The sequence below is a fragment of the Ambystoma mexicanum genome, chromosome 8 (genome assembly GCF_040938575.1).
Source record: "Ambystoma mexicanum isolate Mex_15411 chromosome 8, UKY_AmexF1_1, whole genome shotgun sequence".
Lineage (NCBI taxonomy): Eukaryota > Metazoa > Chordata > Amphibia > Caudata > Ambystomatidae > Ambystoma > Ambystoma mexicanum.
In genome coordinates, this window is record NC_090929.1 from 996,775,247 (window position 1) to 996,794,550 (window position 19,304).

The following is a 19,304-nucleotide window of genomic DNA, read 5'->3' on the forward strand; positions in this document are numbered from 1 at the left end:
AGTAGTTGTTGTATTAATAGTGAGGTCAGAGGCTTGTAATGGCGTCTTGGTTTCTGGACTTGGATTGCAATACAGTCATTAAGTAGATGCATTCCCCTTTTTGCAGCGCAGCTGTAATAGACTAACTTTCCCAAACACAATATATTTGAGGCTGCATCGAAGTTTTTTTCTCATGATTGCAGTGCAAGGATGAGTCAGCATGAGGAAAACGAATGTTTATGTGAAAGGCGAATAGTGCAACAGGTTGAAAATTGTGAATAGCAAATTACTTCTTTTTTAGCAAATCGATTCATTCTTTAAAAGATTCACTTTAAAAAAAAAAAAGATCAGTTAATGGTTGAAATGAAAAAATGGTTTTATCACTGTGAATTTTTGTTGAGAAATGGGGTGAATTGTACTTTATTAGCATAGCAAATATGTGCTTCATGGCAGATTCCTCCAGCTTCTAAGCACTGTAATAAGAGGTGTTGATTTTGCTGCAGGATTGGAACCTGGGAAGCTGTTACAGGCTCATCGTGCCCTCCGTGACCCCTGAGGCCCTCAAACAGAAATAGCACACAGGAGACCAAAAGTAGAGAGAAACGGCCTGTAATGCAAACAGACCAGTGCATTGGAGGGCTGCTTACTGCTCCGAACTCCCCCCAACAGGCCCCCCATTTCCCCCCCTCCGCTCATCCTTATATACAGAGTTTCATTAACACATGCTCCACCCATAAAACTCCACGTATAAAAACAAAAAGGTTAATTTTGGAGAAAAGGGGAAAGGAGTATAGCCACAGTTGCAAAATGCTTTCTCTGTCATATCTGTGAGGCAGCCTCTGGTCTTGGGGCTTGGGGATCCGATCCAATCCAGCAGTGCTGTCAGCTGTGTATTTCTCATGAGGGGCTCATGAGCAGGCCTGGGCTGCATGAGGCATAACACGCATTCCACAGCTCTGCGGCCTTGCTTGGTACGGGTGTTCAGCTGTAGGACAGTCCCATCGCATCAGATAGGCCTAAAAGAAACCGAAAGAAAATGAACTATCAGAGTTGGTAACAGAAGTGCAGGCTGCCCTTAGGTCAGAGCTCAACACTTTAGCTAGCCACACTTTCCAGCACTAGTAGCAAACTACTAATCCAGTGCTTCCTAAATGGAGATCTAACAAATTCGGGACAAGGGTTTTGGTCAGTCTGGGACGCAGGTCAGGTCCGGCTTAGACATGGGCAGTCTGCACCGTCCGTCAGGGCCCAGAGCTCACGGCCCCCTCAGGCACAACTACAGCTTGTAAACTAAGTAATACAAAATATATTTCATGGGGGCTGGGCTGCTTCCATCCACCAGGCTCCTTCAATGCCTGTCGCAGTAAGGCTGTGCTTCCAACTCTCAACCACATGAGAACCCCCCCCCACCTCCTCCACAAGTGCTTCCACCTCTCATCCCACTGTGACAAATTCTCCCTTCCTTCCGAGTGGCCCAGCAGAAGATGCACAGAAGGTCCCACCGGGGCTTCACAAATCCTTAACAACATATGCAATATTTCAAGTGGAAGCTGTTCATATGTGATGGTTCATTTAAATTCCATAATGTTTTAACCAGATGTTCCTTGCCCATAATATTTTAGTCAGGCGGCTTATGAGAAATAAGGCATATTTGTCTCTGTCTAGCCCAGGGGTTTGCCACTGTGGCTCTCCAGATGTTTTGGACTGCGACTCTCATGATCCCTCACTACTGGCTATGCTGGCAAACGCTGGTGGAAGTTCTAGTCCGAAACATCTGGAGAGTGATCTGGAGAGACTAAAATATTGCAGACCCACCTTCGCTTGCGATTCCCAATATATGTGGCCCTACCAGTGGAGTAACAACGTTGTGCTTGTCTTGCAGATGCTACAGCTTTGCGTACTACCACTACTCGGGGAAGCAGTGTGAGCTGTACGAGCAGAGCGCTGGATTCTACGGGGTGCTCTTCAGCGTGCTGGGCGCATCGCTGCTGCTCCTCCTCGTCCTGGTCTTGGCAGTAATATTCTACCGCCAAAGGAAAGTTTCCTGGTATGTGAGTACTTACATGGGGGCTGGGCTCAGGGGAATCAACATAGGACATGCGTGAAAGTGTGGCTCGTATCTGCAGAAGCAAAGGTTTTGCAGACACAAAACAGGTTTTGCATGTAGAATTCAAGTATAGAGAATGCCATCTTTAATGTGGGTATGGGCTTGCAAAGCAACTCAAAGGTGTTGGATTAACAGTCCTCGGAAAAGTCGAAAGCTGTGTGCATCTTGCTCAGATATGAACCTCTGACCTTGAGGTTACACACAATTCTCTTTAGAAGCCGCATTGACCCACGGAGCTTAATACATGTTGACGTTTTATGGATCATGTTTTGGAAGAAGATGGGATGGCGGTGTTATCTCTTGCTTACATGAAAGCCATGATGTACTGTCTTCTAAAATAAATCCAAGTAAATTAGTGTTCTATTTGGATATGGCACCTAAAAGATGCTTTTGCATCTATGCAGGACACCAAAAAAAGTGACTTGCCACGGATCACACAGTTTTGTCCTGTAGGGAAAGGCGGGTCAGAACACTGATACCACGGTGGAAAATGGGGGCCCAGTGAAAGAAAACCACATTTCTTTGCTGTCAAAACAGGGTCACTGGCAAATCCGCTGAAGGGAGAGGCTGCGGTTTACCATTGATAGTTCTTATTCACAACCCGTTCACAAATAACGGTATATGCCCCAGCATTAAATGCAATGCAGACATAAAGATTCCTTCACAGTTATCTCTAATCTGACTACACAATAAAACATTTCAATAAAGGGTAATCTCGGCAATGAACCATAGCACACACTAGTGGCAATTAAAATGTTGTGCGGTCACTATTAGCCTGTCTTAATACATCTCTTGACAAAGTATAAAGCAGGATTCTAAAGAAACATGGATCTCCATTTTGCTTCACACAAGTAGCCCCAAGTTGTCAGGGAGGTTTGTTTTTCGTTAAAAACATCTACTGGGGCACCTTCACCAAAAGGTTGGGGAAACAGTTATGCCATATCAATAAAGTTATAGGTATAGTAGAGGGGACATCACATCCCTTTTGATACTTCATGTTATCAAAGGAAGTGGCATCCAGGGCTTTAAGTGGGCTAGGGCTAGCTGGGGCAGAGCTTTGACAGTCTTTAAAAAGTTCTCCCGAGCCGAGGTCTGCTGGGCTTCCTACGACTAATCCTAGAGGTGCCAAACACCTCAGGCAGCCCTTTAGCTCAACAGACCCACATGGGTAAAGGGCTGCTTGTGCTGTTGGAGCTTCTAATTAGAAAAATCTGAAAGCCCATACCTTGCAGGCATCCCTTTTATGACAAGGCTATGTTGAGCTAACGGGCTGTCTGAGGGTTGGTACCGCTTGGAAAGATACAGAAGTAGACAGGGCTCACTGCTACCAATTCATTTGAGGCAACCTCTCCTTGTGTTTCTTTATTTGCCATCCCCCGACCCATGCAGGCATCTGGCTGTGGGGGTTGGAGCAGGTGATTACAAAACAAAAGGCGAGGGTGCACCATTGCGCCCCACCCCTCCACCTATGCTCCCACTATCCCCCCTCTCTTTCTCCGTCTCAACCCCCTCCCACCACTTAGGGCATTCCCCCTTGTTAGACCCCCTAAAACGCTCGCCCCACTTAAAGCACTGGACATCACACAACCACGTGACTCTGATGAAAGATCACTGTACTTTTCAAAGAAAGCTGCTGTGTGTGTGTGTTTGAACTCGAGCATGGGGCATGTTCACGAACAGTGTGTGAAAATAGGTCCTTACTAAGGGCCTGATTCATGGAAGTGTTTTATAATGGTGCAATCCCATAGGAAAACGTTCTGTAAATCAGGCCCTGAGAGTCATCTAACATAACCTAAAGCAGTCTGGGAACGAGTGGACTGGATTTGAGGTCGCTGACTGACGCTGAAAAGGATCCCATCTTACACTAGTTGCCTCATTTGCTGGAAAGCCTGGCTCTTACTTAAAGGCATGGTCTAGTAAAAAATGTTATTGTCCCTACGGGTCGGTCATGTTTTTTTAAGCCTAAGTGGGTCAATTTTAGAAAACTTTCCGATGGACCTTACCCGAGTTTTCGTCCATTAAACGCACGCGAAAACAGGCACCAGGGAGCCGCCATTTTGTGATAATCCTATCACTTGCCGCATCGCCCTGGCTGACCTGCTTTTGCGGCACTAAATCAATTCCCCCGCCCCTGAGCCTGACATTATCAAAACATTCATATTCCCCGCCTCTCTCCGTGACGTTTCTGTGCTGCGTAGGCAAACGCGCCCAGTCGTCTTCTACACGACTTCACACAGAACCCGGAAACCAACACAGACCATCTAACAACACAGCGCGCCACAATTCGGAATATGAAACTGTACTTTAAAATGAAACAGCAACACGGTACATTTGGTAAAGTACATTTATTTGACATTAAATGTTTAGAGAATATTCAGCAATTGCCATATGAACTCCGAAAGCTATTTATTTTCTTTTATCTGTATCCGCAATGGTACACAGGGTGTTGCTTTTCGTTAAAAGAAGCACTTTGGAAGCACGGTGAACTGCAAGGCTGTTCCATCAACTAGGCACTAGTCCATCGTAAAGGTTGATATGTTGCTTCTAGCCACTAGTACAGCGTAAGGGCATGTGGGCCCACGATCGTCCCATAAAATTGTCAGTGTGCTCCAGTTGTTCACACGAAGCTGCAGGTGTCTCACGAAGAAACCGTCTGCTGGTGTCTCAAACCGATGGCAGTAGCAGAAGGGGAGCAAATACCTGTTATGAAAACAAAAAAATTAACTTCATTAATATTACTCATTTTATTTATTACAGCCGATCAGAAACTATTTGCTTGCAAGGATAGTTCAATGGAGTATGTTCGGCTCTAAAATCAATGCGAAAAGTAACTAAATAAATCGAGGCCAACACACAATGATAAACGACAGTTAGTCTACATGCGTGAGGAATGATATGATATATGATATGCATTTGTAACGCGCCTATACTCAAGTGTTTCAAGGCGCGACGAGGCAGGTGGGGAACAAGGGCAGACAGACAATGATCCTACTAGGCCAGGTGTCTTTCTGATCGCGCATGGGGAAGAGGGAAGAGGGGGTAAAAGTGCTGTACATGGTTAGTCGAATACAAGATAAATAATAGGGCCAGCTGGTGGCAAGTGCAAGGTAAATGCCGGGAGAAGGGACTGAAGGACACAGAGACAGTCCCGTAGTGCAGGTAGACAGTGCAGGGAAAAGTGGCTGGGCCAAGAACCGAGATCGGTGAGACCAGTCGACCTGCATGCCCATGTGCCCACTACGAACACATTTTCCTTGCTTTTCCTAGCTCTTCATTCATTAATTTATTCATGCATCCATGCATTAAATCTTCATACCGGTATAAAAGCGTGTAAAGATTTACTCACATTATATTTGAAATTTCCATTGTGTCTCTTCGTAATGCAGTCTGTAAAACGGACCGTGCTCTTGACAACGATTTTTCGTATACTGAACTAAAATGAAACTCGGTCTAGTTTCTGAATTTTCTGCCTTATCGTCTCTTACGTTATTGCGCACCCCCTTCAAATGTAGTTCTTTCGGCATGGTCCCTGTCTCAAGGTCAAAAAACAATAGACCCTTATACTTCCAGTGCGACTTGTGGGCCTCATCTGGGCGCGAGCTGAAAATCAAAGCCGCTGTCCTTCGCATTCTTTATTTGCAACATCACGTAGTAAAGGCATCTGTGAGAACTTGAAGTTTAGAGTCCCTCTATGTAGTGCGCCTCAATGTGCAAATGTGAACTGGTTTCTCTCCCAAATGCCACGGCCCGCTTGGCGCGTTCTAAGTCCCCCAATTTTGTCCCCGTTGTCTGCGAGCTTTGCAGCCCAAATGGAGACATTTCATTTTTGGCAGAAGGTCAGGGAAAGTATAAAGTACCACAGGAGTAGAGTTAAAAACAGAGATTTATTGTTTGTTTGTTTGTTTTATTATTTGCAATATGCAAGCCTCCCCTCCGTTAACAGTGCGCAACAGTGTGCAGCATTTACATTTACATGAGATGAGACATGAGAAAAATATATACATACACATATATGAGGTGAATAGAGAGAATTCAAAGATGACACCCAGCTTGTTCACCACCCATGATGGTGAAGGTAGGGGTTAGGGTTACAGGTACACTGTACAATAACATTTATTTACAAAAAGACAATCGTATTGCAATTATTTAAACCGGGATTTGTACTTCACAACCAGCTGTGCTTCGGGTGGGCATGGCACAGTCGCAATGTTCGGTGGCAATGGATCACTGCTCTGCACAGAAACGTCCAAAATTCCATATATGTGCTTCTCTAACACAGCAACAATAAGGCCTTTCACAAAGTCGAACTGCATTTCATCATAGACTGGTTTGATCACCCATTGCTTACTTCGTTTTGAAAACACCTTAGTGTAGAGAGGCATCCTTACTTTACCCCTAGTCCTAGATTGTTCACGTCCGACATTGCTGTTATCGGCCAAGACCGCTAGTAGAGTGCGATGTTTCATGCCCCAAAAGCTAAAATGCAAGCGCTTTGGCCTGTACTTTAGGCACATATTGTGGAACACTTCCAAATCTCCTGTGTGACAGAATTCTGTCAGTCCTCTCAAATCTCTTGATAGAGTTTTGTCGAAAACAATCTTCTCAAAGGCTTTGTGTGTCGGTGAAGATGGAATCAACCACTTCTTCTTCCGTGCCTCCTCTGGGGACAAAGGGCCATGTTCGCATTGGTGGAAATGTTGATTTTCTGTCCAGCGGTGAACGTTGGTACAGTGGTGCATCAGTGACCGCCATTTTTCAAGTAGTATTTCCACTGACCCTTCACACGTTTTTGAGCTCCACCAAAGATGGTTGGTGATAGAATGGGACCACTGCAAAATACTTTCAAAACCTTTTTTTTTCCCTGCAGCCAAGATTTTCTTACTGATTGATTTAGCAAGATGCCATACATCAAATTGATGATTAATATGTGGGAACGGCTCTCTTATTGTCTTAGCAATTGAAAAGTGTCTGTCCGTGGCTATGAGGTCGAAGTGCATTCCCCTTGATTGTAGATATTCCACTGATTTTATAAATCCTAGTTTCTCCATGGCCACTGACGTACATTGTGTTGTGACGTACATTGTGTTACCTGCACGACCACTGAACTCACAATTTTCTTACTATCCATGCCCTGAAAGTGGTAGGTGCAGTACTTGGCAGAAAATCCAGGGCTGTCGCACTGTCCATCGCCGGCTAGCCTGAATCGTTTGCCTTTGAATGTACTTGCTAGAGACAATTGTTCAATTTTCCAAGCATCACTAATGGCCGGAAACAGATAATCACGTTGGTATATGTAGTACAGCGATTTAGAAATGAAATGGAGTCCCACAAACTGAAAGAAAGCCTCTAACTTTCTAAAACTGGAGCCACTAAAAAGTGATGCAGCTGCACACAGTAGATTGCCTGCTGGCATTTTCCCCAGCATCGTTTGTGCAGACCATGAGAACCTATGATTTAATCTACAGGCGGCATTTATTTTGACGTTACTGCCTTTTATTTGACGAGTCCCATTAATCAATGGCTTCCCACATACTTTCCCTCTAACGGAATGCACACATTTCAGCATACTTATAATTTCCATCAAACAACTGTCGAATACAATGTATTTGCTCTCTTTCATTAGACTGTCATCCTGCATCAACGTTGTTTCGGCCTGTGACGTTGTGGAGATTTCAACACAGTGGAAAGTAATATCGCTGATATCAAGTTTTGATGCGTCTACGGATGCTGCGGCTGGTTCATTCTCTGTCATTTCGACATCTATTACTTCAACATTGATGGGAGAACACAACAATGTCCACATGTTTTTGGGTGGCAAATTTTTGGCGGGTGTAGATTGTGTGAATTGATCTACAACTACTTCAGAGCTATCTTCAGTACATTCAATAACATCTTCTTGTGGTGGTGCGGTTACACTGTAGCAATGGTCCAATGCAACTTTGCTGTATTCTCCAAAAACAGTTAATTCATGTTCTGGCCGTTGGACATGAGCATCTCGAGCATGAACACGCCTCGCCTCAATTAATAGTTCCTCCATAGTGTACATGGTCTGGCAAGCAACATCTCTCATTCGCTTCACTGTCTGTGTATGTATAGTTCTGACACCCACGGGTAACTGGAGGAGAGATTGGAAAAGGGATGTTCAGTTTAAACACAAGATAAAGTGTAGTCCAATTGACTGGAAAAAAACATAAAATAGTCCCCAGCACAAACATTTTTTTAAAATTATGAACTGTTTGTAAATAACCTTTTTTTGTTTTTTTTTCTTTGCAACTTTTTTGACTCGACCTTCAACATCTGCACGCTGTAGCTCCGATTCGTTTCCGCATGTCCTCCCTTCCTCTTGCGCTACAACGACTATATTTTCTGTATCCGCATAGACAGCACGGAATGAGGCTCCATCGTCTCCCTGAAACATAGTACTTTCATTACTATGTATCAAAATATTGTTAGCATAAAACACACGTGAGGACGAACACACAGGTACATCTCAATAGCCAAACACGATTTAAACATTGTGTGCAACAATCAAACGACAAGTATTCGACCAGTGATGATCTATTTCGATGGAGCTGTCAGTATCCATACCTCTGGCTCTGCATGGACTGCCATGAATGGTTGTATTGGAGACGAGGCATCAGCATAGCCCTGAAACACAGTACTTGCATTAGTATGGTTTTCAATATTGGAAACATAACACACACTTGGGGTCGACGGCACAGGTACATATAAAGAGATAACCACAAATGATGCATTGTCTAAAACAATCAAGGAAAATATAAGTATGCAGATTTCATAGACTTATTTCTCCGATTCCTTTACATCTGCATCATCAAAATGGGATGTTGTGATTGTAGTGGAAGCTCCGTCGTCTCCCTGAAACACAGTACTTGCATTAGTATGGTTTTCAATATTGGAAAAATAACACACACTTGGGGTCGAACGCACAGGTACATATAAAGAGATAACCACAAATGATGCATTGTCTAAAAGAAGCAAGGAAAATCTAAATATGATCAAATTTCATCGACTTATTTCTCCGATTTATTTACATCTGCATCATCTAAATTGGATGTTGTGATTGTAGTGGAAGCTTTGTCGTCTCCCTGAAACACAGCACTTGCGTTAATAGGGAAGAAAGTATAGCAAATGGAATCACGTTATATGATCACGCATGATGGAGCTGTCAGTATCCATACCTCGTGCTCCTGAAGAATATCTATGGATGTTGCAAATGTAGTGCGCACTTCCGAAAGCTGTTGCGCCGATTCGTATACACATGGTCCCGCTTCCACTTCCCCTGGAATTACTTGAATGTCAGGCTCTGCATCAAGTGCAGGGGTTGACGCTCCATCAACTGCCTTAAACATAGTACTTGCATTAGTGAGGATTACAATAGTGAAAACATAACCCACACCTGGGGTCAACAGCACAGGTACATATCAACGGCTAACCACGAGTGAAACATTGTGTAGAACAATCAAACAACAAGAATTCCAGCTCTGATGATGACGCTCGATGGAGCTGTCAGTATCCATACCTCCTGCTGGTGAAGAACATCTAGAAATGTTGTAGATGTGACGGACGCTTCAGCATCTCCCTGAAAGACAGTACTTGCATTAGTATGGATAACACTAATTATAACTGAAAACAAACACCAGTGGACGATAACTAAGGTGTATATCAATTGGAAAGCACTAACCAAACATTTGGTAAAATAATTACACGATAGAATAAAACTATTACTTGACATGCATAAAAAAAGTCTGTAGCGGATTAGCCTAGTAAGATTACCTGATACGCGCTAGAAGTGGTTGATAACTGCGACCACGTCAAGGATGTAGAATGTTCTTGCTTCAGATTCAAGGGATAGTCAAGAAGTTGTAAAGGTAAATTAATGATTGATAATGAAATGCCAATATTAAAAATAGCCATGTAAGGCAACAGAATACTTGAAAAATGCTCAATACAGCACAGTTCCGTGTTCCCATATATATACATTGCGTTTGTGGGTTATGAAATCGAAAAAGAATATATTGATGAATGTCATTATTCAAAAAACTATACACTCATATCAATATCGAAATTTTTACAAGGGATAGAACACCTACAATATCAATTAATCCATTCGGCTACCTACACACTACCGCAAGGCCTAAAGCTAAATCCAGACACTTGACTCACCGGTGGCGGAATGTGAACGAATAGAGTGGGAATAGCGTTTTCGAGCAATTTCCGTGTCGTTCGCCGTTTATTCTTCTTTGTTACCCAAGATGTTGTGTACATGTCCAAGGAAAAGTGCCGGCTGCAGATGCGGTTTCGATCACCCCTCTTGTCCTGTAAGACTTGTTGGACTCTACTTTCCAGCTCATCCAGTGGATATCCGCAATGTCTGACCCATTCTCTTATTCGATCAACAGTTTTCGGGAATACATGCATTGTAGTGTCTTCAGATTTCGCATGGGTCTTCGAAGGGCAACCGCTAATCGAACAGGCAGGCATTGTTGCTAAATCTGAAAAGTAAATATCGACATTATTATACAATCTTCAAGAATAAAGATTTGATACAAAAGTAAATGAATCATACAATGATCAATGCAAGGTTTGTTTTGGTCGCAGGAACTATACCAGTTCATTATGTGCAGCTTAGTATTTGCATAAGTTGCAGAAATGTATAAATGATGTGACTAAAATCTGAACATGTGACTCGTCCCTTGGATGTTCTGTCTTGCACGAGAAGGAAACATGCTTACATTATAGACTGGACCCCCGAAGGATGCAATTCGATGACAATAGACACAGATGAAAATAAATAGATCTATTGATAGCATAGCAATGGAAACTCAAGTTAATAGCAATGAGACCAATGAACATAGCACTATTGTGTACTCTACTCGCAAATAGATAGAAATTTAAAAATCTGTGAAATATTACTAGGATACATGGCCTTACCTTGACCAACAAACAGTTGGATTCAGCAAGCAGAGCAGTATGTTGCAGGAGAATAGGTGGGTGGCCACAGGTAGCACACTGATGGGTTTCCTTTAAGCGGTCACAGAAGTTCACGGATAGCACGACGACGAGCAGATTAGCGTAGATCTCAGTGGTTGCCAGGTAGCACGTTCAGGAGTTGACTTGCAAAGCACAAAGATGTTCTCATGAGACATATCAAGTGGTTTATAAAGTATTAGAAACAGGGGTGTGTTTGTGAATGAATGACATATGTATGTCGTGGTCTTAGGGGGGTGGCCTGCTTGAAGGGGAGGCCTGGCTGGAGACACGGGGTCTGAGGAGGCCATGTGAGCAATGGCCCCTTGGCATGGGATACCTTTTGAAGTGTACATGCAGTTTGGCACCTTGGCCTTTCGCGCCCCTGACAGCGCGCATCCCCGGGTGCGAACCGCCTTTGATAGAGGGGGTGGGATGGATGGGCCTGGGGCGTGCAGATAAGGCACAGGAAGACTGCTGAATGGAGACACACTTATGTGGATTGCAGGGGGACGGCCTGCTTCAAGGGGAGGCCTGGCTGGAGACACAGGGTCTGAGGAGGCCATGTGAGCAATGGCCCCTTGGCATGGGATACCTTTTGAAGTGTACATGCAGTTTGGCACCTTGGCCTTTCGCGCCCCTGACAGCGCGCATCCCTGGGTGCGAACCGCCTTTGATAGAGGGGGTGGGCTGGATGGGCCTGGGGCGTGCAGATAAGGCACAGGAAGACTGCTGAATGGAGACACACTTATGTGGATTGCAGGGGGGCGGCCTGCTTCAAGGGGAGGCCTGGCTGGAGACACGGGGTCTGAGGAGGCCATGTGAGCAATGGCCCCTTGGCATGGGATACCTTTTGAAGTGTACATGCAGTTTGGCACCTTGGCCTTTTGCGCCCCTGACAGCCCCCCATGCCAGCGCTCATCCACTGGCGCGAGCCGCCTTTGATAGTATATCGTTGCTTATCAATAACAAATGCCACATACCGGAGATTCTTGTGAGCACAGACCCACACTTCAACCGGTGTATTATAGTGGTCAAGACCCTAAGGCCTGTATAATCCAATGGTAATTGTTAGTATAGATATATGTGTGACTTTTATAGAGACATAACCTACTGAAAGACTTTGAACAAGTGTTATTTAGTGCATGCATTATCGAGAATATGTTATGTTAGCTTAGATAGATAGTGACCACCCTGCTTCACAGCGACCAGACCTTCACCCATTCGGAGCACAGATGTCTGACGTCCATCCTTGAATGGAGACACACTTGATTAATTAAAAAAATCGAAACAACCGTTGTTAAAATATATGTGCTGTTTTATTTTGTATCTTATTTTCATGACACAAAAATACAAGACTTTAAAGATTATACAGGTCAGGTTGCAGCACAGCGAGAGAAAATCCACTGTACTGACCGCTGTCACTCGGGAACGTTTCTCTAATGGCACGAACGGCACAGGCGGGTATCACTCTTGGAACGCGGTGTCCAAGCCTCCCGTGGAGCCACCATGTAAAGGAACGATAGGCCACCAGCCTGTACCACCTGTGAAAAGGAATGAAACAAACTGTTTTTAAATGACCAAGATAAGTTTAATAAACGTTTGTTGTCAATGACAATTCTTGTAACTAATGGCATTCTGCACGGACAAATGCTATCTAGACAATGCACACTATTGAACGACTTACATGCGTTACAATGATATGTAGATGTAATTTTGGATATAGTAGAAGAACATGAAATAGGAGTGGCATTACAAGCAGAGTATACTTACTCGTTACTCGGATTCGAGGACGAACAGTTGCACGAAGTTCGTGCATAAGCACCATCATTATTCTCAACACGGCCCGTGTGAGGCAGGCTGCCCTGAAGTCTGGCAGCTCGGTGATGCATTGCGGTCATGGCTCGCCTTCCGAAATGTAGGCCAGGCATCCAGAGTTTTCTCGGCAGCAGCAGTTCTCCTCCTCGGTTGGCATTAGCTCGCACCGATTGCATATGCACCAGGTGGCGACGCCGTCCATGCGACTAGGCCCAGGCTCTTCATCTGTTGATTCTTCCTGCCAACTGCCGTCCGAATCCCCATCGTTTTCGCGTGCTTCCCTTTCCAGTAGTTCCTCCTCGGTATACTCGGGCTCGTACATGTAGGGCATTATTGTAGCCATTGTGTGGTAAACAAAGTAAAATAATTTACCGAGATGGTACAGGTGTTCACACGGGCTACAAGCGGCGAAGGTAGCTGACCAGAGCACAGAAACGAGTCACAAAATACTCTAAGTAACACAGAGAGAGGAATGGAATCGAAAATCTGCTGCTGTGTGTTGTGAAACGGTCTGTTTATACTTATTGAGGAAAGAGGCGTCCTGCCATTTCCAGGGCGACACGTCATTAGCTGAAGCGCAGCGAATGTTGACACAAGACGTGCTTTGGCGTTGGGAAATGGGCGGTACGAGTCTGCTGATGACAGGCTCAGGGGCGGGGGAATTGATTTAGTGCCGCAGAAGCAGGTCAGCCAGGGCGATGCGGCAAGTGATAGGATTATCACAAAATGGCGGCTCCCTGGTGCCTGTTTTCGCGTGCGTTTAATGGACGAAAACTGGGTAAGGTCCATAGGAAAGTTTTCTAAAATCGAGCCACTTAGGCTTAAAAAAACATGGCCGACCCGTAGGGACAATAAAACATTTTACTAGACCATGCCTTTAAAACGACGAGAAAGGGCAAATTAAGGTCCTTGTCATTAAATACCTTTATTCAGCTGCCACGTTTTGTCTCTTTTCAGTATCAATTTAAAACAGAGTTTTCTTTTCATCATAGCAGGGCCATCACCCATTAGCCACCCCCCTTACCGGTGGTCTAAGACATCATGCAATGGTTACTGGTTCCTAAGAATCACAGGGACAACTGGTGTATATTTGGAAACACATGATCACATTTATTAGAGTCATACAGCATTTTGCCTTATAACTACTCCCCGGATCCCAAGCCGGATGTGCCTGGGCCGGGGATGCCGCTTCCCCTCCGAAGGAGGAGGCGAAGTGTAGGTACCCCCCAGGGGGGTGGCCAGAAGGGTGGCCCACTATGCAGGCTATCCCTCTGGCGCCCCCTCTGGGGCTGGAAAGCCCCTTACTTCGCAGTTTTTAGTGGAATCATTGTGAATGACAACATGGGCTCTACAGATGGGGAGGCGAGTGTGGTGGTTGGGGGGGGGTCGGGTGGTGGGCAGGGGACGCTGAGGCTGTGCAATGAAGTCAGAGGCAAGACAACAGAGAACAGGCCTTTGTGAAGAGTTAGTGAGCCATAGTGTGCTTGTTCCAAACAGCCCTGTTAGCAACACAGGAGTCACTTACAAGAGCCAGGCACCTGTGAAGCTGTCATATTGTGATCAACGAGGGGACTTTACAACAATCCGGGCCGCAAACCACAGACTTGGCTCCACCTGTAAGCGTGTTCTTTCAATAGAAGAATGGTGCTGTCATCACAAGCAAGAGAAATGAATTAAGAGGCATTACACAAGAGGGGAAGGGCACTTGGATAATGCTGCCCGAGTAACCAGCAGGTATTTACTTCCTAACAGGAAATATGCAATAGCAAGTCACGTAGTGTTGCATGCAGTCAAGCGTCAACAATTGCACGAGGCTTGCAGGACTATGCACTCTAAATGCCATGAAATCAACCAAGGTGCAGAGCACAGCAGCAGTTTCTGAAAAGTGAAGCTCTTTTAAATGGGAATTTGTTTGCATTCACCCTCACCTTTTAATTCCAGATAGGGTGTCTGGAGCGTCTCCCACCAAGAAGACACATGGGACTGGTCTTCAGCACCAACGTGCCTTTCCTCACACACGTGTGCTGCTCATTCTGACAGACAGAGGAGGCATGCAGGCATGACTTGAATTCCAAGATATATTTAAACCACGCCTTTAAACTGCTCGAATATCTACACCAATAGTATCACTGCACCACAATATCAACATGAAACGTGTTTTTACAGGGACTTCCACAATTTTAGCCATGGGCAAGAGCATGACGTGTTACTGCTGTCCGTTTTTTTTGTGCAATCCGTTCTGTTGAATATATGTGTTTCTTCCCGCAGGGCAAGAGGAGACCTCAGGGCGAGTCCTGATTAGATCCAAGAAACAGTGCATCTGTTATTGGCATCTCCACCATACTATACAATATGATATGGGTGTGGACCCTCTTTTTTGGTATGGGGGCCTTGCTCATGAGGGACTATTCAATTGAGAAACAAACGAACGTGAGTCAAGGCTACACCCACCCTTAAACACAATAAGGTAATGGTGGTGGCCAACAGGGATCTAAGGTACAGATCCCTCAGTCGCTTTCGATCAGTCAACAATCTAAAACACTGATAAAACAAAGTTTCTTCAAAATTAATAGTCTACCAAAATTCAAACAACACATGAACATGTACCGATGAAATGTGCTGATAATGATTGCAGTACATTAAACCACTTCAGTTACTAACCACACCTATTCACTGTTAAAGTTGTTACATATTGTGATATTGAGAATGAACATACCAGTCATGGGTTTCGGTATATGTTCATGTGTTGTTTTAATTTTGGTAGACTATGAATTTTTTATAAACTTTGTTTTATCAGTGTTTTAGATAGTTGCCTGATCAAAAGCGACTGAGGGATCTGAACCTTAGTCCTCTGCTGGCCACCATCATTACCTTATTGTGTTTAAGGGTGGGGAAATCCCGCCATACTTACACGCTTAACAGACATAGGCAGAGGATAGCTCACGCTAGGTGCACTGCAGAAGTCTACTGCAGCTTTCAATACATGTCATTATTAGTGATAATAATCATTTAAACAATTATACCAGTGATATCTGTTGTGCATTAGCCATGCTACCGTTCAGTACTCACCACCGCAAAAGCTACCTACTAGCAAAACGCCATACCTGAAGCCAGCACCGAAACCTGAACGGTCTTCAAAGCTTTCAATAATAAATCAGTCTCTTCCCCAGCTCCACACATACCACACTCCCAACACATTCTTTATCAATAGCATTAGCAAAATTCATCAAGATTTCGAACACAACTCTCAATGCCCCACCCCCTTTAATCCTCCGTGCAAAATATACACATAGACATCCTTCAACACCTTTACCCCCTGTGCAGCCCTCCATGCAGAAAATTCAAATAACCATCTTTCAAACCTCTAACCCCCTGCAGCCCTCAATGCAGAATACACAAATATACATCCTTCCAACCTCTTACCAACTGCAGCCCTCCATGCAAAAATACCCAAGCAGATATCTTTCAAGCCTCTGACCGCCTGCAGCCCTTCATGCAGAAAACACAAATAAACATCATACAAACCTCTCACCCCCTGCAGCCATTCACATAAAATACCCAGACATCCTTCAAACCTCTTACCAGCCCCCCATACAGAATACACAAATATACATCCTTCCAACCTCTTACCACCTGCAGCCCTCCATGCAAAAATACCCAAGCAGATATCTTTCAAGCCTCTGACCGCCTGCAGCCCTTCATGCAGAAAACACAAATAAACATCATACAACCCTCTCACCCCCTGCAGCCATTCACACAAAATACCCAGACATCCTTCAAAAATCTTACCCCTTCAGCCCTCTATGCAGAATACAGGAGCATCCTTCAACCCTCTTACTCATTGCAGCCCTCCAAGCAGAAAAAGCAAATATGTGTAATTCAAACCTCTTACTCTCTTCATCCCTGCATGCAAAAATACCCAAATAGAAATCCTTCCACCTCTTACCCCCTGCAGCCCTCCATGCAAAAATACAAATACATATCATTCAAACGTCTCATCACCTGCAGCCCTCCAAGTAAAATACCCAGACATCCTTCAAACCTCTTATTCCTGCAGCCCTCCATGCAGACAACAGGGGCATCCTTCAACCCTCTTACTGCCTGCAGCCTCCATGCAAAAAACACAAATAAACATCATTCAAACCTGTTACTCCTGCAGCCCTCCATACAGAATACCCAAATAGACATCCTTCCAACCTCTTACCCCCTTCAGCCCTCCATGCAAAAATACTGAGACATCTTTCAAACATCATACCCCCTGCAGCCCTCCTTGCAGAATACAGGGGCGTCCTTCAACCCTCCTACCCACTGCAGCCCTCCATGCAGAAAATACAAATATGTGTAATTCAAACCTCTCACTCCCTTCAGCCCGGCATGCAAAAATACCCAAATAGACATCCTTCCAACCTCTTGCACCCTGCAGCCATCCATGCAAAATACAGAGGCACCCTTCAAACCTTTTACCCCCTGCAGCCCTCCAAGTAAAATACCCAGACATCCTTCAAACCTCTTACCCCCTACATCTCTCCAAGTCAAATACCCAAACATCCTTCAAACCTCTTACTCCTGCAACCCTCCTTGCATAATAGAGGGGCGTCCTTCAACCCTCCTACCCATTGCGCCCTCCATGCAGAAAATACAAATGTGTGTACTATTACAGCCCTTCATGCTGAATACCGGCGCATCCTTCAATCCTCTTACCCATTGAAGCCCTCAATGCAGAAAACGCAAATAAACATCCAAACCTCTTACCCCCTACAGCCCTCCATAAAGAATACCCAAATAGACATCTTTCAAACCTCTTACCCCCTACAGCCCTCCATAAAGAATACCCAAATAGACACCTTTCAAAACTCTTACCCCTATAGCCCTCCATGCAAAAATACCCAAATAGACATCCTTCCAGCCTCTTACTCCCTGCAGCCCTCCATGAAAAATAACCAAATCGCCTTCCTTCAAACCTCTTAGTCCCGGCAGCACTCCATGAAGAAAACACAAATACACATCAGTCAAACCTCTTCCCCCCTGCAGCCCTCCAAGTAAAATATTCAGACAACCTTCAAACCTCTTACTCCTGCAGCCCTCCATGCAGAATACAGGGGCATCCTTCAACCCTCTTACCCATTGCAGCCCTCCATGTAGAAAACGTAAATGGGTGTCATACAAACCCCTTAACTCCCATCAGCCCTGCATGCAAAAATACCCAAATAGACATCCTTCCAATCTCTTACTCACTGTAGCCCTCTGTGCAAAAATACTCAAACAGACATCTTTCAAACCTCTGACAACCTGCAGTCCTCCAAGCAAAATACCCAGACATCCTTCAAACCTCTGATCCCGTGCAACCGTTCAAGCAAAATACCCAAACAGACATCCTTCAACCCTCTTATCCCCTGTAGCCATCCATAGAAAATACCCGAACAGACATCCTTCGAACCTCTTGGCCCCTGCAGCTCTCCATGCAAACATACCCAGAAATCCTTCAAACCTCTTCTCCCATGGAGCCCTCCATGCAAAAATACTCAGACATCTTTCAAACCTCTTACTCCCTGCAGCCCTCCATGCAAAAATACCCAAATCACCATCCCTTAAACCTCTTACCTACTGCAGCACCGCTTGCAGAAAACAAAAATAAACATCATTGGATCTCTAACCTGGACAAGGCAGCAACTTGCAAGCTTACCACCAACCTACCGTTGAACACCAAAAAGCTAAATAAACTTCGGCGTTATCTGTCAGAATTTCCTAGCAGAATCTACCAAGCCACCTTATTAAGAATTACGACTCAATTTGCTCCCCACCATCGAGATGAATGCAATACGTGGCAAATCTGAGGGAAACACCTGCAGATGCTGTGCTATTCTGGAACAAGTCGAGTCCATCAAGCTGCCCCGGCCTAACCAAGGAAAAGAAAAAGTACCTGGTACCACTGGTGACAAAATTCCAGACTTATGATGAGGACGACTGGTGGACGAACTTGATGAATGAGGAGAAGACAGTGTGGGTGATAGCGGCAGTCTCATTAATATGCAATATCTTCCCTCCAGGAATAGAGACGTATGGAACACTTAGCGTAACAAAAATAAGAAACAAGGATGGCTTGCAACATTTACACGGCTCAAAGTGTTCTCCGCTGTCCCCGCCAACTTTATAACCTTAACTTTTATATCCTGTCTTCCGTCCTATGTCTTGGCTTTTACTTTTGGAAATGGATTGAACCAAGATTATAGAGATGTTAAAGTTCATAATGAACCAATAGAGTATAAGAGCGGAAGGGAACATTTTTGTTGTTTGTACATTTGTAACAATTGTAATCAATTAAACCAAATAATAAAAAATAACAATAAACATCATTCAAACCTCTTACCCCCTGCAGCCCTCCAAGTAAAATACCCAGACATCCTTCAAACCT

General features: G+C 44.5%; 1 protein-coding gene across 1 annotated transcript in view; it reads right to left on the reverse strand.

The window, feature by feature from the left end:
• Nucleotides 1–673: 673 nt before the first annotated feature.
• LOC138472640 (putative 4,5-dihydroxyphthalate dehydrogenase) overlaps nt 674–19,304 on the reverse strand; it is a 2,792,617-nt gene continuing 2,773,986 nt past the window's right edge. Inside the window, exon 16 of the mRNA XM_069610913.1 lies at nt 674–995. Coding sequence (XP_069467014.1) covers nt 888–995 — 108 coding nt within the window. The 3' untranslated portion in view covers nt 674–887. The remainder of the gene's footprint in view (nt 996–19,304) is intronic.